General features: G+C 42.6%; 1 protein-coding gene across 1 annotated transcript in view; it reads left to right on the forward strand.

The window, feature by feature from the left end:
• Positions 1-6,412: 6,412 nt before the first annotated feature.
• The window catches only part of CPED1 (cadherin like and PC-esterase domain containing 1), a 144,260-nt gene continuing 135,857 nt past the window's right edge, over positions 6,413-14,815 (forward strand). The window contains exons 1-2 of the mRNA XM_054989143.1: positions 6,413-6,525; positions 6,900-7,365. Of these exons, the coding sequence (XP_054845118.1) occupies positions 7,120-7,365 (246 nt within the window). The 5' untranslated portion in view covers positions 6,413-6,525; positions 6,900-7,119. The remainder of the gene's footprint in view (positions 6,526-6,899; positions 7,366-14,815) is intronic.

Consider the following 14,815-nt stretch of genomic DNA (forward strand, 5'->3'; position numbering starts at 1 on the left):
TGTAATTGGAATTGTCCTATCCAAGGTGCTTTTGCCATATTTAGTATTTTTTTAACTGTTACACAATATAGGAGAGCATTTATGCTCACAAGACTAAACTCTGTTCCTTTACAAGTAATGAAAGATCGAATGCAAAGGATTCTATATTTTGATAGACTTTATGACTGTGCTGTTGGTCAGATAGAAACTTTGGAGCATTGTTTACTGGAATGTAATATTTTTTGTAGTATTAGGAATTTGTGAATTACTCCTATTTATGACAATGAAGGACTGTCAATATCAGACAAGATTAAAACACTTTTGGAAGGTATGGCCTTAGGAATTTTACTGGCTGTTGCCAAATATTTTTGCTTATGTAATTAAATTTAAAGGCTTTCAAGTACGATAAACATTAGGTCATTTTAAAGATTATTTATTGTTGCTTTGAGTATGGCATTGCTCAAGGCCTGTTTGCCAAATGAGCTGTATTGTGAAAGTAAATAGTGTATTAGGAATTGAAAGGAAACCTTATTACAGCATATTTAAAGGTAATGCTAATTATACCATCACGATTGGCTGATAGCAGAATTAATAGTTTGAATAGTATATCATGTCTTTCAAATGTCAAGCACAATCAGGTCCAGAAGGGACCATACAAATGTAGAATGATGTTTCTGCATGTGGAGTACTTCCACGGTCTGCTCAAGTGGTTGCAGTTTAGCAAGAAAGAAGCCGCACATCAAGCATACTGGTTTATATAAGGTCAGAAATTGGCGAGAGTCACTGTGTCGTCACCGTTTCTCAGCCGAATCTAACGGGATTTTTGAATTGGGTGCGTATAATGCAACTATGAATAATGAAATAAAACCACCTGTAAAATGAATTAACTCCCAGCATTCAAAGAACAGCCAAAGTTTCAAAACATGGAATCAAAGCCATAAAAACAAATAGCAGCAGCAGTGCAGCCTCACTGTGATGGAAGCCCAGAGTGGAATCCTCCTTCCCTTCTGCAGTTGCAGAGGAGAAGGTGGGAGATGAAAATGCTTGTCCAGTTGTGGATATCTCCATTGGCGATGTCCCTCCTCCCACTTTGCTTGGAAGAAATTTCTTTAAAAGAAGTCTTTAAAAGGACATTTTTATGGGATAACTTCGATGGCTAGATAATTACTAATATTATCCATAATAAGAAAAATCACTTAGTAACCCCAAGGCTCTTATATGGAAGTAGGTTGAAATCAAGATTTACTTCCATGTAATGTGCTTAGGCATAGGACATGACCACCTTGATGGCTGGTGGGAAAAGCAGTCTAGGATTTTGAAAAATAAAAGTAAAGTCTTGTTTTCTGATAGAATGAATTAAAACGGGGGGAAAGCTGTCATCATATGAGATGGACTGTGGTTTAGTAGTAGAGCATCTGCTTGGCATGCAGAAGGTCTTGGGTTTGATCTCCAGGTGAAAGGATCAGGTAGTAGGTGATGTGAAAGACCTGATTAGTTACCTGAGTCCCTGAAGAGCCACTGCCAGTCTAAGAAAACTATATTGACCTTCCTAGAAGAACGGTGTGAGTTAATAGAAGGCAGGTTCATGTGTTCAGTTCAGATCAGTTAACAGGTGATGCGTCAGACCTCTACCCAAGACTGTAGGGAGCCAATGCCAATCTGAGTAGACACTACTGGCCATGATAGACTAAGGGTCTGAGTCAGTAAAGGCAGCTACACATGTTTATGTGTCCCTATGTACATTCCATATGTGACATTTTTCTATATAATCTCAGTGTACAAAAAATACATATACTATTACTCATGGTTTTTGCATAAGTATACAAGCAACCACTACACACAAATAAGCATGCTTAAGATTGACCTAAAGTTTATCTGGTAGTAGGGGAAGCTGTGATCCAGTGTCTGCTGCTGCAGAAACTTAAACCCTGTGACGCTTTAAAAAGAATTATACCTGTCTACACCCATTGACTTAAGTGGCCTTAGAAATGTGCAACTATGCTTAAGAGGGCACTGTTCCTGTGCTTTAAGGTATTATAAACTAGAGTTTTCTATAGTGTTAAGATGTGGCTTTTCCAGCCTGTCTGTAATCCCTGGGGATGGAGAGCAGCAACATTTTTTAAACATCTGTGCTTTAAAAATAATAATAGTAATACAAAGCATCTGACACATCAATGGGATTGTTGCATGTTGATATAGCAGTGCCAGTACTCTAAAATATTACATATCTAAGTACCTGAGTTTTTATTCAGTCTAAGACTAGAGTTCCAATTTTTGGTTAAATTAATAATTATTGTTGAAGTTGTATATGAAGTACAGCATTCCTTTCTAGCAGTCCAGTGAAAGATTAACATCAGCCAGCGCATTATGTGAGTGAAGTTCCTGTTATAGCTGCCAGAGGTTACTGTTGGCAGTTTTGGCTGCATTGATGTCCCAGGGTCTGCTACAAAGGAGAGAACAGAAACCCAAGGCCCTACATCTTGCTTGTACAATTGTTTACAGTGCTGTTAACATCTTGATTTACTGTGTGTGTGAACAGCTATATTAAACAATTACACGAGTGATAAACCATGAACAGTACCTGTGGATAACAATTCCATTAATAAAAAATGGCCACAAACCATTGGCAAGAAGAGATTGCCCACAACATGCTGAGTATTCATGAGCACATAAATGACAAGTCAGGCAGTTCAGTTTTATTGCTGTAAAGCAAAAGCGGTGCTGCACTGCCCAGCATGTATGGGTTTTTTTAACCAAAGCATGCTCCTTTTTGGAAAACCTGTAAAGCAAGGAATGCCTGGATCGGCCTGAATTTGCTAGAAATTCATGTATTTATCATATGGGGGTAAGACACTGTGGGGAATTAATATGTATAGTTGGAATTTGTTTTTTTATGTGAAAAATTTTGTTAAGTTTGCCTGTAGAAGGTTACCAAGTGCACTGTTCCAAGTCTTGTCTCCTAAAGTTTTCTGTCCTAAAGTTGACATCCATATTAATTTTCTTTAACTTAATCCTAGTAAGAGATGAAATACTGAGAACCTAGTACAAGTAACAGTTTAAATGAAACTCTGAGGTCTCATTTAACTAGGTAGGCTGGGCTCAGTCCATAAAACGATAAGGTAAAGGGGCCCCTGCCTGGGTTTCCACAAAGAATTGTAGATGGGAGAGCTCTGAAGCTAAGGGAAGAGTGTCTTGCCTATGACCACTTGTGATTGAGATGAGATTTGACTTGTAGACTAGCACCTTGTGCACTTAAGCTGTTTCACAACATCTTTACAAAGTATAATAGCGCATGTTTTTGTCAGTCCTGGTATCAAAGCCATCCCAGTTTGATGACTTTAGATATTAAAAGCACAAAGGATGGGATAAGATGTGGAGAGAGCTCTACAGTTTGACTGTATGGGAGTTACCAGCACTCACTAGCTTTTACCATCAGCATCAGTGAAAAACGATCTTAAAACATAGAAAATGCAGACAAGAAGAATCCCATTTTGATTTTGGGCCTGTCAAAATCATACGTCATGCCTAATGTTATTTCAGTGCTCTCAGCATAACAGTTAACGAGAACGAAATGTTTTGTTGTGGTTTTCCATATGTGGCTCTTTCGGACCTCTTCCGTCTCCGAATTGATCCTATTTGCATTGCAGGCAAGGGTATGATTCCTCATGGGACAGTGCTATAGTCTATGTACATCTCTTTGGATAAATGGTTGTGTGTGCAGTGGTGTACAAAGGGGGCGATAAAAAATATCTCAATGGTGCTATTAGGACTGATATTTGAGGCTGAAGCCCAGACTCCCAGCCCCCTAACTCAAAAGAGGGCAGCAAATTATTATGTCATTTATAGTCTGCTTTTCTCACTGAGACTCAAGATGGATTAGAGAGTATGAGATTAGTAAAGACAATATCAGGGACATTTCAATAAGCAATACTATAGGGGTATATAAATGCAAATTTCAGACCACTTCCCCACAGTACAGCCCTCCTATCTGAGTAAAAAAAATCCCTCTTGAATAACTCGATTTTGCATCATTTGCAAAAAGCTGGGGGGGGGGGTCTCCTAACATCCTCAGGCAGACTGTTCCATAGGGTGGGGGCCACCACAAAGAATGCACATATATGGGCAGCTGTTGATTTAGCCCATGTGCAGGGTGTCACCTGCACAAGACCCTGTTCAGATGAGTGAAGCTGCCATGGGGGAACATAAGAGAAGAGGCAGTCCTATCAGTATGCTGGACCAAGGCCAGAAAGAGCTTTGTATGTAGACTGTACATAGAGATAAAGGAGAGTAGACCACTCACTTCCATCTTTATTTCCCCATTTCCTTCTGTGCATTCTGAGAACTATAGTGCCTAAAATGCAGATTGCCTTAAATGCAGAGGGAGTGGTTAAGACCATTAACTACAGCATCTAGGCTTACCTAATTACACCTGTCAGGGCTTGTCGCTGCTGCCACTGGGCGGGACGCTGGCTGGGCCAGCCCTGACATCAGAGGGGCGCCAGGGATGCTGCAGGACCCTGCTCTGTGGAAGGAGGGGCGGTATACATCACCCAGACTCCCTCTCAGTCCACTCGCTGGCCTGCTCACCCCCTGCGTCCTCCATCATCGCATCCTCCCAGAACTCTCCTCCAAGCCTCCACTCTCGCTCTGCTCTGCTCTGCTCTGCTCTGCTCTGCTCTGCTCTCACGCCACGCCACGCCACGCCACGCCACGCCACGCCACGCCACGCCACGCCACGCCACGCCACGCCACGCCACGCCACGCCACGCCACGCCACGCCACGCCACGCCACGCCACGCCACGCCACGCCACGCCACGCCACGCCACGCCATCACTCCTCACTCACCACCTCAGAGCTCTTCCTAGCCACCCTTTATAGGGTTTCCTTTCTCCGCCCCGCCCTCCTTCCAGGCTTATTCCCTCTCCTGACTTGGCCCAGCTGTGCCTCCCCTCAGGTGTTTCCCTCCTACCACTAATCCCTTCTAGGTTTCCTTGCCTTGCTGGCAGGGTGGGGTTGAATGTGAGCCATCCCCAGCTGAGGTCTCCTCGGCCTTGCTCACGAGGAGCTGCCCCAGTAGGCCTTTGAACTGCTGAGCTTGCCTGGCCTTGCTCGCGAGGAGCTGCCCCAGCCGGCTTCTGTGCTGCTGAGCTTCCCTGGCCTTGCTCGTGAGGAATTGCCCTGGCCAGCTTCTGGGCTGCCTGCTCATTGATGCTGGGCGGGGCTACCCATCTCCTCCCCAGAATGCCTGTGGCAGCTCCACCTGGAGGGGCTTGGCTCCTAGCAACTCCTGAGCCAGGCTACTGTCCTCTGGCCAGGGTGTGGCTCTGGGCTGTAGTGGCTGCTTCTCCTCCTTGGCTGGTAAGGGCTCTGTTTGGGCTGCTGCTGGGTCCCTATTCCCCCTGCCTTGGCCCTTTTCCTCTGGCCTGCTTAGCCCCCTCTCCTCCCCCTGGAGGGTGGGACTGTCTGGTCTCTCCCTGCTTCCTCCAGCCCTCTGAGGCTTTGGCCTTTCACTCCTTCCCCCTGGAGTAGGCAGGTTCTAGACCTGGTTGCTGGCTGGGGTGGCAGGGCTGCTGCCTCCTGGTTGCCTCCCACTGTTCCCTCCTGGCAAGTCTGGGGGCTGGGACTCAGACCCCGGACAACACCATCAGGTCTGTCCTAGGACCTGTCTGTAGTACAGCAGACACCAGAAGGACTGAAGTAAGTGCCCCTGTTGTGTGTATAAAGCGCCATCAAGTTGCAGCCGACTTAATGGCGATCCCTGCTGGAGTTTTCAAGGCAAGAGGCTAACAGAGGTGGTTTGCCATTGCCTGCTTCTGCATAGCAACCCAAATTTTCCTTGGTGATATCCCATGCAAGTACTAACTAGGGACAACTCTGCTTTGTTTCCAAGATCTGATGAGATCAGTCTCACCTGAAAGATACTCTTGAAACTAGTCAATCCTAAGCATTTAAGTTATAACCTTCTAAGTCAACTGAAGTCAGTGTGCTTCCAAAAGTGTAACATTGCTTAAGATTGCACTGTACATCATGCAGAGATGCACCAGGCAACCTCCTTTATGGGCTGATGTTTTGAAATCACACGAGTATTTAGTTAACTGGACTGTCACCAGAATTATCATAGTACTTTTGCTTGCACAGCGACATTTTGTTCCCTAAAACTTCTTTATGAGTTCTGGTTATACTTAATGCTGAGTTTTCTGTATCCTATTCCCATTTTTGAACTTTGCTTATGTAGCCAGAACATATGAGGGGAAAGTACGTTGTTTCTGTGATCTAGCACTGCTCCTGCAGTTTCCAGTGAGTGTGAGTGTGTGCCTTTTCCAGAACTTGGTAAACTTAACCCCACCCCTCAGGGCAGTCCTGCTTTTTATTTATATGTCTGTGGTCCAACAGAGTTCAGACGGAGTGCCGTGTGCCTGTGTGCGAGATGAGAGGGAGTTAGAAGGCTGGATTGTTCCGAGTGGTTTTAATCAGCAACTCGTTGGGGAGAATGGAAAACGTCTGACAGGGATAAGAACAGAGTACATAAACATCACTTTGAACGGGTAAGCTGGGAAAACCAACTGAGAGAAAACGAGCCTTTCTGCTTCTTAAAGTCCAGACAAACTCATTCAGAGAAGGCAGTGTGTGTTCGCTGACAGGAAAAAGGCCATTTAAGAGATCCGGGATGAAAGTAACAGTAAAAGAAACGGGGATTGGAAGTGCAAGGGGACGAAAAACAAGAATAACAAATCAAGTGCTAGAAAAACTTCGGTGATCTTAAACTGTACAAGGCACATTTTTATCGTTTTCTTGACTGCTATTCAACCACTGGAGCTTCTTTTACTATCCTTTTACTATTTCCACCTTTTGTCCAAAGTGTAAGGCTTCTCCAGCTCAGCATTGCTTCTTTCATTTTCCCTCTTCCCCTTTGGTATAGGTCTGGCACTATTTCTTAAGGGACTATTTGTTATTCTGCTCTGAGGACTGAAGACTTTGTGCTACCCCGTGCCATGGGAAAATCCAGGCCCAGAAATGATGGAGAGAACTTGACGTGTCAGTGGGGAAACACAAGTGTGTCCCTTGATTTCGTGCTGATAAAAAGGAACCACGGGGACTTTTACAGTAATGTGGGGCAAAATTAGAACTGTGAAGTGGCCATGGCTTGCAGGCAAACTCTGCCTTGCCGGAGGTACTACCGACTCCGTCCATTCCTTCTGGTGCTGGTGCTGGCTGCCTATCTTTTCTATCAGACCCTGACGCCATTAAGAGCAAGAAGATACCTTCCAGCAGTTGACAGTGATGTTTTACCAACACAGGAGGTGCAGCAGAGGGTAAGCGAGGAGGTTCCTACAAGGCAAGTTTATTGTGTCCTTCCTTCAAGCAACCTACAAGTACAGAAGGAGGTAAGAGAACTTACAAATCTAAAATGAGACTCTTGACTGGTAAACTGGAGCAGCATGTCTGGCTAAAAATAACCTCCATGTGCACTGACACGGATCTGTCTTGTGTGCATCAGTGAGGCAAGAATAGTGAATAATTTTAAAACTTTTTAAGCATATGTTCTTTGGCCAAGTTAAAATTGTCTAGATGAGGGTTTCTAAAGTGATAGCTTCCTGGAGTCTGACACGGCGCTGGAGGGAAGAGGAAGTGGTGGGGGGAGAGAAATAGAAGTGGTTCCAAACTGTTCCATTACTGTAACTCTTTATAGCGATGTTGCTGCAAGTTGTGTCATGAGAACTCCAAACTGATGCGATTAAAAAAACAAAACACCCACACTATCACATCCTGTAAATTTGTTGTAATTCTCTTTCTAAAATTTCCACAAGAAAAAGAGAATATTGGAATATTTCAACAAGTAAAAGGGTGATGGGAAGACTGCAGAGATATGGGTCAATTATTTAATAGTATGAAGGAGGTAAGTAACGACAGCAGTCACCGAAGTAACTGTTTGGCGGTTAACACTGCAGTCCTATGCAGAGTTCCTCTAGTGTAAGCCCATTGATTTCAGTGGGCTCAGATTGAAGCAATTCTGCACAGGATTGCACTGTAAAAGGCCCAACCTCTGGCTTCTGGAAGTGTTTTAAAATAATAATTTCCCTGAGACTTTATTGGGCACTCTCCACACGTTTTCCAAGGGTTTTTCCATATTATAAAATCATGGGGAAAGTTTGCTGGCCAGAGGATTCGCCGACAACCCAGTAAATACATAGTGGGTGAACATCCCACTGGCCCTGTCCTTAAATCACATCCTTCTTTTCATGGGTCTGAACAGACAACACATTGATGGAGAGATTTGCTGACTACCCTGTGACTGGGAACCCTGGCAGCACTGGCTCTCGCTTTCACTCTCGCTCTCTCCCCCTCCTCCCGCCCTCTATAAAAAATCTGGACCCAGGATTTCCAGGTGCCTAAAAATTAGATGCAGGCATCCAGGAACTAAATATACTTTTCTTTCTTCCTGATGGGTTACTTTCTAAAACCATTGCACTTACTCCAGACCATTTGATCTCGGTGTCTTCTGGCCTGCTCACTATGGCTTTATTGACTTGTTTACTTCATTTATACTCCACCTTTCTCTCCAATGGGGACCCAAAGTAGCTTACATTATTCTCCTCTCTTCCATTTCATCCTCACATCAGCCTTATGAGGTAGGTTGGCTGAGTTGTGTGTGTGACTGGCCCAAGGTCACCCAGCAAGCTTCCTCCATGGCAGAGTGGGGTTTTGAATATGGGTCTCCCAGATCCTAGTCTAGCACTCTTGATTACTACACCATGCTGCCTGTCAGAGTTAAGTTGGAGCTGACTACCCTGAGTTGTAGCACAGCTGTGGAGGGTAAGGACACAAGTCTCCCGAGAGGATCACCCACATTCACTTTGAATGGGCTTTAGTAATCTGGATTGCATAAACCACAGAAGTGTGAGATTTCATTGCTGCTGACCAACCAAGGAAAAGTAGGGATGAAAGGGGGTACGGTAAGAGTGTAGAGTGACCTCGTTGTGATTCAATGGGCATCCTGGATATGAAAACCACAGGAGGGGGCATGGCTCAGTGGTAAGGAATGGAGAAGGTCTCAGGTTCAGTCCCCAGAATCTCTAGTTAAAAGGAACAGATAGTAGATGATCTGAAAGACTTCTACCGGAAACCCTGGAGAGCCATTGCCCGTCTGAGTAGTCAATATTGGCCTTGATGGAGCAACCAGGGTCTGATTCAGTTGAAGGCAGCTTCATACGTATATGTCAAAGTAGTCTGAATATATGTGTGGTGATCAAAGCTTGACTATCCTGCTTGGAAAACCCAGGTATTCATTGATTCACACATCTATAGAAATGTTATTTTAAGGATCTCAACCTTTAAAATGCCTTGATCTGGATAGCTCAGGTGAGCCTGATCTCATCAGATCTCAGAAACTAAGCAGGGTCTGCCTTGGTTAGTAATTGGATGTTTGCTTGTTTATGTTTATTACAGTCCTAAGACAAGCATACAAATTAATCAAAGAGAAAATACAATTAAAAAGAAAAAGAAATGATTTTTACAAACTTTTAAGATGCAAATCCCGTAGTTTAAGAATTAGTACACAGAATGTAGCAATTTGACAGGTAATCATAACATTTTTATCAGATAAAAACCAATGAAGCCTTGCTTTATTGGTGGTTATATATGACCAGGGATCATATCAAGTAATGGGGCAATAAATCTAAGACAAACCTCCCCATAAAATGGACAGCTAAAGAACATATGCTCGACAGACTCGAGTAATTGGATGGGAGACCTCCAACGAAAGCCAGGGTTGCAGAGGCAGGCAATGGCAAACCACCTCTGTTAGTCTCTTGCCATGAAAACCCCACCAGGGGGTTGCCATAAGACAGCCATGACTTGAGGGCATGCTCTATCACCAACCTTTAGAAAGGAACATATGTTTGTCCTCAACTTTCTGTTCTTGCACCATAAAGCTGTAGTCCTAAAGGCACTTTGCTGGGAGGAAGGCCCAGACGATAATCTAGGACTTACTTTTGAGTAGGCCCACTTAGGATTTCCCTTCAATGCTGTTTATTTTTGGCATTAAAGCTCTTTTTTAAAAAAATCCTTTCAGGTTTTATGGGTTTCATTAAAATCACTTGAAGGTTAATCAGTGCCATCGTTTGAGCCCAATGAGTATCCAGTGATATTTACAATATTTAAAAGAAATGACCATTTTCTAGTTCATTATGCAATAATCTGGGAAGCTGTTGAAAAAGGCCTCATTTTAAAAAGAACAAGAAAAGAATATTTCATACAAAGTTAAGCACTCTTAAATCCCAGTGGTTCCAATAGAAGAAAAGTGCTTTTTTAAAATTCTGCACTTTCCTTTTCAACTTATCAAGACCTCAATTTTTTTATTCTTTGCAGGACATACCTGAAAATTGCAACAAGAAAACATAAACAAACACAGCATGTGTAAGATATGTGCTAGAAACCTCAGTTTGTCCTTGAGTTGCCTGCTTTCCAACTGTGCCACACTCATTTGGCTCAAATATTTCAAACCCTGGTCATTCGTTTGACAGTTGTTTATTAACCATAGCTTGGTGTGTCTGTACTAACTATTTTTATTATGGCATTTGTGATTAGCATGGACCTAACGGCATTAGATTTTATTAAGTCCCCAGGAAAAGAATGCTCTATAAAACATGTGGATGGCTATTTAAATTAAATGTCCTCCAGGCCAACTCTCTTATTACAAGCAAAACCATGTCATTACTATAAATAAAGCATTCCCTGACATCCCTAATTATGGGGCACCTCAACAGGGCTCTGCACTCTAGATATAATTTCAAATAAGTTGGAAATTCAGATCGCTGCTGGCTTCCTAATAACAATAGCTGAAGATAGTCACTGTAAAGGACACAGACTAGTCTGACCAAATAGAATGTGCATGCTCTTTTTTACAGGTTCTGCAGTGGAATCTTAAGCAGAGTAAGCATAGACTTCAGTGAACTTAAAAAGGTATAATTCTGCTGAAGGGTAAAACAAAATCTTGCCTTTAGTGGACATATGTCCTGGGAATGCACAAACAGCATGCAGGCCTTCTGAAATAAGGACATCTGTTCATCTCCTCGTGAGTAGGAGCTGAAGATTTGGCAGGTCAATCACCATATTGGAAAAGAGTTTTTGCATTCCATTTGTCTGTAGATGCAGAAAAAGGAATGGAAGAGATCCCCAGCTGCAGTTTCAGTAACTTTAGAGCACGCTGATGTCCTATTAGCCAGTTCTGTAGGGAGCTGTCACTCTCTGGGTTACCAACCCCCAAGAACACCCTGGAGTTCTCCTGGATTTACAACTAAGCTCCAGACTACAGAGATCAGTTCTCCTGGAAGAAGTGGCAGCTTCCAGGTTGGGACATTCCTGCAGACTTGGAGGTGGAGCCTGGTGAGGTTGGGGCATGGTAAGGGGAAATCCCACAGAGAATATAATGCTATTAACATCAAAAGCAGCCATCTTCCCAAAAGGAACTGATCTCTGTCATCTTAAGACCAGTTGTAATTCTGAAAAATCTCCAGGCATCACCTGGAGGTTGGCATCCCTAAATCTATGGCATGTCACTCCACTGAACTTCCTCCCCAGCTCTGTGCTCTCAAAACGTCCACAAATTTCTCAAGCCAGAATTGGCAACTCTGCTGTGGTAGAAATGCTCCAAGTGAATAAGCTAATTGCCTGTGGTCTCTTCCCTTTGTTTGCACTAGTATGTATGAGGTGAAAAGGACCCAGTACAGGTATCTGTATGACATGGTGTGACTCCAACTTTCATGCCTACCCTTGTGATATAATGTGGGACTCCATTTCAGTAGGCAAGTGGTAAGCTACTCCCACATCCATCTGCATAGTTTGTGGTTAACCTGGACTGACCCAATCAGTATAATACTGGTCAACTAAACTCAGAGCATCTTGTTTCAGTATCATTTTTTAGTTAAATTTGAACTGAAACCCCCTCATTGTGGAGGCTTGGCGTCAAAAGAGTGGCAGGTTGTTCAACATGAGGAAACCACCGGTTAAAATTACTCATTTCTACTGATTTGTATCTATTTTATGAAGGAAGCTGAACTTCTAGCAGTAGAGCTCAGTTCCATGAAAAGTAGAGACAGGGCCGTATTATTCATAAAGCTGACTAGGCAGAAGCCTAGGGGCCCCGCAGGGACTAGGGGCCCATCCATTTTTTTTGCTGAGGCACACCCCCACATATATTACAGTTAATTGATTCTCTTATATAACTTCTATTAATAAGATAATTAACTGCTTACTTATTGAAGTGAAACAAATTGTCTCTTATATTAAAACAATTATCCATAAATTATATATTTTAATAAATAATAATTTTATTCATGTCAAAATATTATAATATTGAACAATTATATGCTTTCCTGAGGAGTTCTACTCGCGCAGTAAAAATATTTTAAAAATTGTTAATAGACTTCTTCAGAAGACCCTCAAAATGGATGTAGGGCTCTATACTGCAGTCTAGTACCTGCCATACCGGAGTCAGGCTGTCAGATGTAGTGAGGTGAAAGACTGAAGTGCTGGAGCGGGTCCGAAACACCTGAAAGCTTAGGGGCCCGGCCATCAGTTAATTATGGCCCTGAGTGGACAGAATTTCTACAACCTTGGTCACTTGATCTACCTGAAAGAAGGCATAAATAATGAACCACAACGGGTCTCTTCCTTTGGGCAAAGATGTACAATAATTACGAAAAGGACTTTTGAATTTTAGCACTATCCACTTCCTGCCTCAAGGTACAGTTGTCTGACCACACGAGTCCTTCAGCTGGCCCTGATGTGGCACCATATGTCAACAATCAAAGCATATCTTGGTGGTTTAGTGGCCTGCTGTATATTTAGACAGCAAACAATGAGAAACAGAGTAACATTCCAGTCATTTCAGATGAGAGCCCACTCCTTCCTGAACAAAACTACTAGTGAAGTAAAAGCCAACAATTAAAAAAAACTGTCAGGGGAAAAAAAAGTGAAGCAGGAAATTAGCTTCTTTCTAGCAATGCAGGAAGCCTCCAAATATAAACATAAAATAAACCAGACCCACAAAAAAGTTGGGGTTTGGCATACAACTGTGTGGGAAGCCCATATCATAGCACACATAGAAAAGGTTTGTTTTGGAAACAATAAAGTGTATTGAAAAGTTAAATACAGCATTGGGATCATGGCTGGCAGCAGCTAATTTGTAGTGTTCTAAATAATGAAGCTGCATTTACAAGAAAGGTTCTCTTTTTGGGCTTGGTGGCCTTTAGCAAACTTGGTCTACAGTGGTGTGCAACAACAATTCATCAGAGAGCCCATAACAACTCTTTGATGTTCCTAGCAGCCCCGATCCACTTAACCTGAGTACCAAACATTCCCTTGCCGTTCCCAAAGTGGTGTACAGTCAGCAAGGAAGGTCTACTCTACCATTCTTCAGTAATGGTCTCACTCACATGAAGCACTCCCATATGGTTTTTCTTTTTTCTTCCAGTTATCTGTGAGTTCAGAGTTTACATACTGCTACATGTAACCAATAGTTAAAATCCAAGTTCAAAACATTCTTCTGTTGATTTTAGGGTAAGTGTCTCTTCCCACTTTTTCAAATGCAAACTTACTCCCCATCAATTCTGATTCATAGGGTTGCCAGCTCCAGGGAGGGAAATACCTGGAGATTTGGGGGATGGAGTTTGGGGAGAGTTCATTTTGGGGAGATGCAGGAGCTCATAATCCCATATAGTCCACTGTCCAAAGCAGCCATTTTTTCTTTTATTATTATTATTATTATTATTATTATTATTATTATTATTGAAAGATAGAGAAAAGAGGGAAAGTAAAACATAACAAAAACATAACTACAAAGCTCCAACATATCGACCAGCAAAGTAAAAAAAAACCAGTAAAAAGCATAATAAGCATATTGTTAATCCATTATAGTTTTTTCGCCTACAACACTTCTTTCTTTAGTATCAATCAGCTTGTGGTCAAAGCAGCCATTTTTTCCAGGGGAACTGATCTCTGTCACCTGGAGATCAGTTGTAATTTTGAGAGATCTCCTGCCACCACCTGGAGGTTGTTAAGCCGATTCACCAGTGAGTTGAATTATCATTCCTGAAAATGTGGGTGGGTCGAGTGACTCCAGGGAGACTAGCCTGGCTTCAGGGTGTTCTACTTCAGCATGCTTTGCCTTTATGGATTATGTTCCTAATCAAAGTCAGACATAGAGGGGGCAGAATCACTGAAGCAGCTTTGTATGCCAACATTTTAAAGAGCAAGCTCCCCGTTCTTTCTATAGCTTTGAAAGATTCGGCCTTTTTTTAAAATAAAAAGTTACTCTTGTTTTTGGCCAATAGAACAGTAATTATGTGCCCTGTGAGTGAGTTCCTAAGCCAATTTCATGTTTAAACAGAAAACCCTTTGAAGTTATGTAAGTGAAAAAGAGCACCAGAGGCCAGCAAAATGTCTCGCATTAAAAGAAAATTAAATGAAAAGACAAAGCGTTTTTTTCCTGCGAATATGTTTTTAATTTTTTTAAATGGAGAAAACTGCCATCTGTTTTTCGATGAACAGTGGCATGTGTTCTGTTTAGAACTATGATTTTATGTGGTTAATAGTTGCAGGATTTAAAATAACATGAATGGGATGAGGATTATCGAGATGTTGTGTAGTGTTTAATGTGTCGGACTAGGATATGGGAGAAGAGCGTTCAAATCCCAATGCTACCGTGAAGGTGGGGACATTTTATCTCAGCGTAGCGTACCTCCACGGGTGGTCTTAGCCACTGGGCAACAGGGACAGCTACCCCAGGCCAAAGTAGGGGGGGAAGAAGAAGAATCTCCTGCTCCCCCTTGCTCC

This window comes from Eublepharis macularius, chromosome 9, assembly GCF_028583425.1.
Source record: "Eublepharis macularius isolate TG4126 chromosome 9, MPM_Emac_v1.0, whole genome shotgun sequence".
Lineage (NCBI taxonomy): Eukaryota > Metazoa > Chordata > Lepidosauria > Squamata > Eublepharidae > Eublepharis > Eublepharis macularius.